This window comes from Gavialis gangeticus, unplaced genomic scaffold (assembly GCF_001723915.1).
Source record: "Gavialis gangeticus isolate Ggan-Ray unplaced genomic scaffold, GavGan_comp1, whole genome shotgun sequence".
Classification (NCBI taxonomy): domain Eukaryota; kingdom Metazoa; phylum Chordata; order Crocodylia; family Gavialidae; genus Gavialis; species Gavialis gangeticus.
Genome location: NW_017729032.1, coordinates 18900799 through 18909050, shown reverse-complemented (window position 1 = coordinate 18909050; position 8252 = coordinate 18900799). Strand labels below are relative to the sequence as shown.

General features: G+C 39.8%; 1 protein-coding gene across 5 annotated transcripts in view; it reads right to left on the bottom strand.

Annotated features, from left to right (window-relative positions):
- FAT3 (FAT atypical cadherin 3) overlaps positions 1–8252 on the bottom strand; it is a 745318-nt gene that overhangs the window by 39344 nt on the left and 697722 nt on the right. For all 5 annotated transcript variants that reach the window (XM_019524814.1, XM_019524817.1, XM_019524818.1 and 2 more), the window contains exon 21: positions 6808–6965. In XM_019524814.1, the coding sequence (XP_019380359.1) occupies positions 6808–6965 (158 nt within the window). The remainder of the gene's footprint in view (positions 1–6807; positions 6966–8252) is intronic.

Genomic DNA, 8252 nt, shown 5'->3' with positions numbered 1-8252 from the left:
AGCCAATCTTTATTTCCACTTCCCCCCCACCCGCCCTTAATTTTACAAAGCAAATGGGACTTACATTTTACTGTTTGTCAGAGCAAAGTAAATTAGGATTTTCAGCCAAAATGGTGTAATCCTGTTAAGAGTTCTTAATTTATATTCTCTTTACTGACAGTTATTATACTAGAGAAGGGAAACAGTGATACAATGTCCTGCATGTGCCAGGGTGAATATAATTGAACTATATCTTGTTCTGCCTCAAACTGTCTCATAAGCAAGAGGCACATTTTAAAAAACTTACTTATAGAGCAGCTGATCTCTTTCAATCAATGGATGAATTGCTTCATTTGCAATAGCTGAATAAATAAGATCCTCATTATCTCAACCTATTTTAACTAGTAGGTCTTCAACAGGATGGTAGACAAGCAGCTTGTTCTGTGGAATTGAGTATTCGTCCAAAAAGGATTGTGTTAGGAATATGAAGATATTCCCATCCCTTGAGTTATCATAAATGTATGAGCTTCCAAAAGTAAGCTGGTTGTTTAAACATTAAGGACCATGCTGTGGCATCAATTATTAAATAAATTACAGTAGGGAAGAAGAGGGCTTGCTTAAAAAAAATGTGTATGGCACAACATACCCTATCTTGTGTCCTCAGTAGACACTCTCACACATGGTAGCTATGACATACTTGCATTTTCTACTCTCATTTAGGGCACTTAAGCATGTGCTTACTTGTAAATACATATAGAGCCCTAACTGATTTCACATGCATGAAGTTAAGCAAATATTTATAGTACTTTACTGAACTGAGGTCTGAGCAATTAGCACAGCACAGGGTCACTTCCCTATCTCCTTCTCTGGAAGCATTCTCTATACGTAAAGGGCTTAGTCCATCTGTCTGTGTGCCTGTTTGTCCGTAACGCTTTTTAAATGAGAATAGCTTGAAAACTGTGAGAGAACATTTATGTCTTCAGAGAAGTGTCTTTGCTAACCCTTAGCATTTGTTTAGTGACCATGTCAGGATAATCCCAACTTCCAGAATTGGGAAAAAAAGTCAGGAGCCAGGGCTGTTTCTACTGAACTCCTCCCAGAAGGGTGCTGGGAGCCTGGCACTGTGGGGAGGGTGGAGGGAGGAGCCAGCTGAGGAACAGCAGGAGCCAGGCAGAAGCATGAGGCAGTGGGCAAGCAGTGGTGGCCCTGTCCTGAGCTACAAGCAGAGAAGGAGGTACCCAGGGGCAGCATGGAGGAAGTCCCAGGGTGTGGGTGGCTGTTGCAAGGCACAGAGCTCACCTGCCCTTGCCCTTGCCCAGCAAAGAGACAAGCAGGCGGTGGTCGGGTGGCAGCATGGACAGGTCTACCTTTGGCCCACTAGACGAGAGCAAGTGCAGGGAGGGACTGGTATCTTCAAATGTTCAGCCTATTTTATTTAAGTTTGATAAATATTTAATTTATTTAATAAATATAAAAAGTAAAATCGACCTGTTTGTTTTTGTTCTTTGAAATTCATCCATCATTCTCGACAAGCAATTCACTAGTTGCCTCATATTTAACTTAACTGAAAGCAGTATTCAAATAATAATAATCTCACATTTACAGACTTCCAATTTATCCATCTAGACCAAGGACTGGCAATCATTTGCCACTGGGGGAGACTGCTTACAAGCCAGCCCCACCGTGGACCACACCCCTGCACCTCCTGGCAAACAACACAGACTGAAAAGGGAATAGATAGAAAAATTCAGGGACTAGGGACCTGAGGATGATTTGCCTGCTGCAGCACAAAAGATAAACTGAATTTGGAGGGCAACAGGACTCTGGGGATACCACCTCAGCTGCTGTGGCTGAAGCATGCTGCCAATTACATGAGCTGCCACAGGCCAGATTCACTCTACTTACAGGTCACATCCTGCCCATGGGCTGTAGGTTGCCAACCCCTGATCTAAACTGTTCACATGGCCTAGTTTTCCTGAATACCTGACTGTTTCACAGTCCTTTAATGTGTTTATCTTCAGATCACCCTGAGGGAGAGGTTGGAGGGGGAAAAGAAACCAAGTACTTATTATCCCTGATAAGGAAATCAAAGTTTGCAAAAACTAAAGATAAAATTTTAGAAAACATCAAAAGGACATAGGAGATGAGGACTTTTTCAAAAGTGACTTAGGTATTTAAGTTTCTAAAGGACTCAAGGTACTTTGGAAAATGTTATCACAAAGTATATTGCTCACAATTATGTAGAAAGTCTAGAAAAGAACAAAGAATTGAGCCCATGAGTCTTCAGATAGCAGATGAATTCCTGGACCGTATTTCTCCATCTGTTACAATTCTCTAAAGTGCCTATCTCCATATTTGAGCTACTATTGGTAACGGGAAATAAATGTGTTTATCAAGGTTGATAGATGCCAAATGAATGTGGGAATCTCCATCAATTATTGCACATATAAGTTGGGTTGGCAGCATCTCCTCTTACCTGACACTTCTCATAAGATTTTGTTTTCAACTGCTTATAATTTTGCCAAACTTCCATTTTAAGGATGGAGATTTCTGGGGCATTTCTGCTCTAAGGCAGATTTTTTTTTGAAGAGTTTCAGCAAAAATCTTAGAAAAGTAGGGCTGGAAAGAACCTCCAGAGGTCATCTAATCCAACCCCTCTGCCAGAGGGAGGATTATCCCTATCCAAACTATCCTACACAAATCTACTGTCCAACCTATTTGCAAAATTACACAGTCAACCTGACACAATCACAAGACATAACACCTTAAGCTGCCACAGGTAAAGCAGGGGGACCACACTAGGCAATATCCTGTTGATGTAAAGGTTGTTAATATGAGCTCAAGAGATCCCAGAAGAAGGTCACAGGTGGACGGCCATGTCCCCAACCCCCAGCCTGTACCAATCTGACCATGGGGTAAAATCCTTTCCTGACCCCAAATATGGTGATCAGTCTGACCCTGAGCAGAGGGGCGCAACCCGCTATCCAGAAACATTCAGGCTTAAGTCCTGCTAGGGGTAGGTACGGATACCGCAGTCAAAATCCCCAGGCTTGGCTGCAGCAAAACCCCACTGCTTCTGAGAAAGGTGAACCCCCTCTTCCTAACACAGATAATAACAGGAGGGGAAAAATAATTCCTTCCTGGTTCCAGAAGGTAAGTAGTAAAGCCCAGAATCATGGAAAATATCCATAGTAGAGCATAGGCATAGCTACTCCTAGACTATCCCTGGACACTGCTTTTGCAGCCTCTTCTTAAACACAATGGTTCAATTATTTCCTCAAAAGTAGCACATTGTTTTGCCCAGGTTAAAATATTCTGATAATCTTTTCTTTGAAATTTTCTAGAACCTGCGTGCTTTTGATGAAAGAGTTTACACTTGGCAAGTGGTGATCTCTGTCAGTGGTAGGGTTTTTTTTTGCCATTCCCCTAGAACTCCACACGCATTTGATCAAGTATTAAACTGATGACAAACTACACTTTACGGATGTTAAATAGAGATTTCTTTAATTTCAGGAGCAGAAATCCCAGCAATATCACCCTCACTTCATGAACATACTGAAGACTCACGCAGATTCAAGTGCTAATCAGACTGCATATGTAAGTGTACGAAGAGTATGCTGCAAGTCCAGGACTACAAGGGTAAAACTGGACTTCTAGAATGGTTGCTCTCAAATGCTTCAAGCCAGCTACTTGGCCAGGCACTGAAACTTAGAGTAAGAGGCCTGTCTCACTGACGGCATCTAGGGAACATGAAGGAGTATCCAACAGATTTAGATGTATAGGACAAAAATTGGGCAAGGGGCAGGAAAAGAGCAGGCTGGGGGTACGTCTACACATGATCCTACGTCACTGTAGCAATGTGCTATGGGAACATAGCATCCACAGGAATCTACATGTGACCAGCAACTACTTCACTATAGTGATGTGTTCCTCTGGTATAGCATGCTGCTACGGCTAAGTAGCTGCTACAAATAACCATACACCACACATATGGCACAGTACAGGCTGTTACTGCACCATGATTTAGTACATTCAAAAGGAAGTACTAATTCACAGAGCAGTAACAACACTGTCATAGTGACATGTGTAGATGTGCCCTAGGAGTAGGGTACTGTTGAGGCTGGGGCATGATATGGAAAATGAAACTGGCTGACTGGACTAGGAGACAGGGTTGGGCCTTGGGAAGGAAAGCAGATTAGATGAGGAGCCATAAGGGAGTTAATTATATTAGCTAATTAATGAGACTGGAGACTAGGAGTTGATATGAGAGGGGGGAACTGGGATTCCTGGTTAAGGAAACTGAACTTACTGGACAGAATTTGACATAGGAAGGAGGACATCTGTAATCACCTGGGCAGGGAGACGGGGGCTCAGTAAAGGAGAGGCAACTTGTACAACCTGCTATTTTGTTTTAGAAGTAGAAAGATCTGTCGTGAGTGGGGCAGAGATAGCAGGAAGATGAAGAGGATTTCTTGGTTAAGTGAGTTGAACACTGCCAAAGAGAACTGTGGTCTATACTTGAGCACTCATAGTGGTGGCTGAAGTGAATTAGAGTTATGCTTTCAACATCTGAGATGCTGTGTAATGCTAAATATTCTGAAATATCACAAAGATATGAAAGATTAGGACCTATATGTCTTGCATTGGGTACCCCAAATCAGTGGAATTTTTGTACTTCAATCACTGTGTGTCAGTTCCCTACCTGTAAAATGGGAATAATGCCATGACTCACTTCACATGCTTGTTCTAAAATAAATGAACTAATCTTTATGAAGCACTTCAGTATCATAGTGACCATTGCTGGAGAACAGCTCTTAAGGAAATCATTAATTCCATCTCCAAAACAGGGTTTCAACAGGTTGGAGATATACATTGAACAAGGCAAAGAAAACAAAGTAATGAACAACATCTTATTCAGTCATTACTACCCCTTCTATGAATACTGAACTGAACAAGATCAATGATCTGTGGGAGAAAAACAGTATGTGCGCGGGTAATTAAGACGGTGGCATCCTACCCACATGCAAAGTTCATGACAGAGATTCTATGACATAGTTGTTTGCAGGGTCAGGTGAAGATCCCCCCAGAAGGGCCTTCCAGGCCAATGTTCAGATTAAATTTGCATGTAGTACTTTAAACTGATCATTTCCCAATTTTCCAATGCCTGATTTTAGAAACTGAACAAAGTTTTCTTGATGGAGTTCTTCATGTGAGTTTATTTTAGAATATATACTACTACACCGCGGATCATTCCACCTCTGGAGGGAAGCATAGCAGCTGCTATATTAATCCAGTATCACTATGCAACACTTTAAAATGTGTGTGCACACATTCACCACCCCCCAAAAAATTAAGAATCCAGTCCAAAATAGTATGCAGTTAAGTAATTCAAATTTAATTTGAATTTCTTTTCCAGACTATAGGTTTAGTGCCAAGCAATTTTTTCCAATGACCACAAGTGATCATGACTTCAATTTTAGATGCCCTTTATAGTTTAAAATCAATCAATAAATAACGCTTTATTTCTTTTAAATATCTCCAAAGATTTTATTTACTGCCATACTTTTACCTAAAATCTTGGCCTTTTGTGAAAAGCAATCCATCACATTAAAGTAGGAAGACAGCTAAAACAGATAGTATACTCATAGTATAATGTCTGTAATTTTCTGAAGAATGTTGATAGGGTAGAATATGTTTCTACTACAAGATGAATGAAAGCCTGAAAAGATGCCAGGATTCATTTATCATGGTACTGTTACACAATGAACTGTAATAACTCAAACTCCCTTATCACCATCATCAGCAACATTGTACCACTTCAGACTATCTCTGGGTCATCTCCAACTGTTTTCAAGAGGCACCTCTAACCTAGGCCATTTACTTCTTCTGAGTACTTTTCGAATATTACACTATAGCACTGAATACACACAGATGCTACAAGCAACCCTAATGCAGAATTCAAACCAGGTTTCCAAGACTTCATTTTTGCTGTACAAAAGATGTTTGAAAGCTCAAGCAATAGCTTGTGTATATCTCATAACGTTTAGGGCTCAATAATGCTTCATTTCAATCAGAGTTATGCTGAGATTCCCCTTTAATGACAGGCGCAAAGCTCTCACTCACAAACTACTTGTTTGTGTAGAACACATTGCTGCACAGTGTCACAGTTTTAATTTTACCTGAATTTAGTTTAAAAAATATAAAACAGCAAATATATACATCCTCCCCTTTTAACCAGCTCTGCAAAAAAAAAAAATTGGCTACTCCATACAAGCACATTCTCAGCAGTTCAGCAAAGAGTGAAAAGGACTGGAGACTTCATTCATTATAATATGGCTCTGCACTTGCCTTATAGCCCTCCAGAAGAACATTTCAGTTAAAGAAACCTTCCTACTTAGCAGGTAAAGCTTTAGTAACACTTTTTTATTGAAATGAACAGTGTTGTGCAGTAGCAAAGACATATTCTCCAATCACAGACATGGACACAAGGAAAGCCATTTCAGCAAGTGTGGTTTAGAATATGTAATCATATGGTCAGATCTCACATCTCGAAGTAGATCAGCTCTTGCATTGAGACACTCACAATACTTTTATGATATATCGCACCCAAGCAAGCATATTCAAAATTAAATGCAACTAATGAGGCAGTCAAGCTGCCTTTTGTTGCTGTTGTCGAAAATTACTGTTTTTCCCTGTTATCCTAAAACCCATCAGTCCTCATCATAGGACTACACAGCTGAAATGAGACTACAGTCCCCAAACCAAGACCCAATGAAAAACATATAATCAAGAAAAATGATTGTGGGAAAGATAAGTTATTTTAATTACCTTCAGAATTATACAGGGATTTGCTCTGGTGTACATTATAATCCCGTTGCTTTGCAGAGTTCGCAGACGGAGAGCCAACTTGAATTCCTCTTTCTTGCTATTTTCAGAAACTCGGTATTTGATGTAACTATTCCCAGCAAAGCTAAGAGAAGTGTGCCCTGAAAAACCATTTTGAAAAGACGCATGTTCTTTTAATATGCTAGAATGAGTAGACACATGAAATAATCCTACAATTGCTCAGAAAATTAATTATAGAATATATATAATTAATGAGACCCTATAGTAAGAATCTTATAAATAAAACATGTTCTTGACGGATAAAAAACTTTTATCTATTGTTATATTGCCATATTTTAGAGAAAAATTATTTCAGAAGGAATGGAAAAATCCTGTTCACCATACTTATATGAAAAGTCTTACTGACTTTATTAGGACTATTATCAACAGCCCTGAAATCAGAAATGCTTAAAGTTTCATCCAAGATGGGAAGGGCTTATCACTAGCTGAATACAAGGAATCTGGATTTGATGCTGTTTAATATATCTGATGAATCTTGTTTCAGCAAAATGTTTATGGATCAAAGAGTCTGAATTAAAAGCTTGTTGAAGTCAATGGAAATGTTCTGGCTGATTTCCCTGGGATTTACATCTGGCTCCTGGGCCCCTGGGAGCTGATAATTGGAGAAAAGTTACAAAGCTCCAGAATCTTTCCTCTAGGGACAGCCTGGCATTTTCAGGGAAAAAATTCCAAAGCTTATGAATGTTAATTATAAGTAACATTTTTTTATTACTGGAGAACTAAATCTCCTGAAAAATCCCAAAGGCTTTGATAGTAGCAGGGAAGTATCCAATCAAAGCAGGTCTCTCAAGCAGTGGCTCTCAAACTTTCTTGGCTCATGTATCCCTTTTACAATTTGGTATACTGCTGTGCTATGTATGCCTATGATTCTGTGTTACACATCATAATAAAGTATTATTTTTATGTCATAACAACCACACTGAAATCTCTCCAACAGCCTAAGAGATATTGTAGAGTTCCTCAGCTTTGTTTTTCTTCCCTTTCCCTTCTTTTGCTTTCCCATTCCTTCCTCTTGCTTACCCTCAAGAATCCTGTGGCGTGCCCACAGGAGTATGCCTACCCCATTTGAGAGACTGCTTTAGAAGGAACTGTTTCCTTAATGTCCCATGGTTTACTGATTTGGGACTTGATCCTGATCTAATTCAATCTCGTGGGAGTTTTCTCACTGGAAACAAAATCAAGGTATACGCAACAAGGGGTTTGTACAATTGGCTTCTTTTACAATCCATGTAAGTTGACATAACTGGAGCAGATCCTTCAAAGCATTCAGCACAAATAGGCTAGACAGGAAAAAATATAGTGGGCAAGAGTGAGGATAAAACTAGTGGCAATGAGTGTTATAATGTAAGCAGAACCATCAAAGTGAT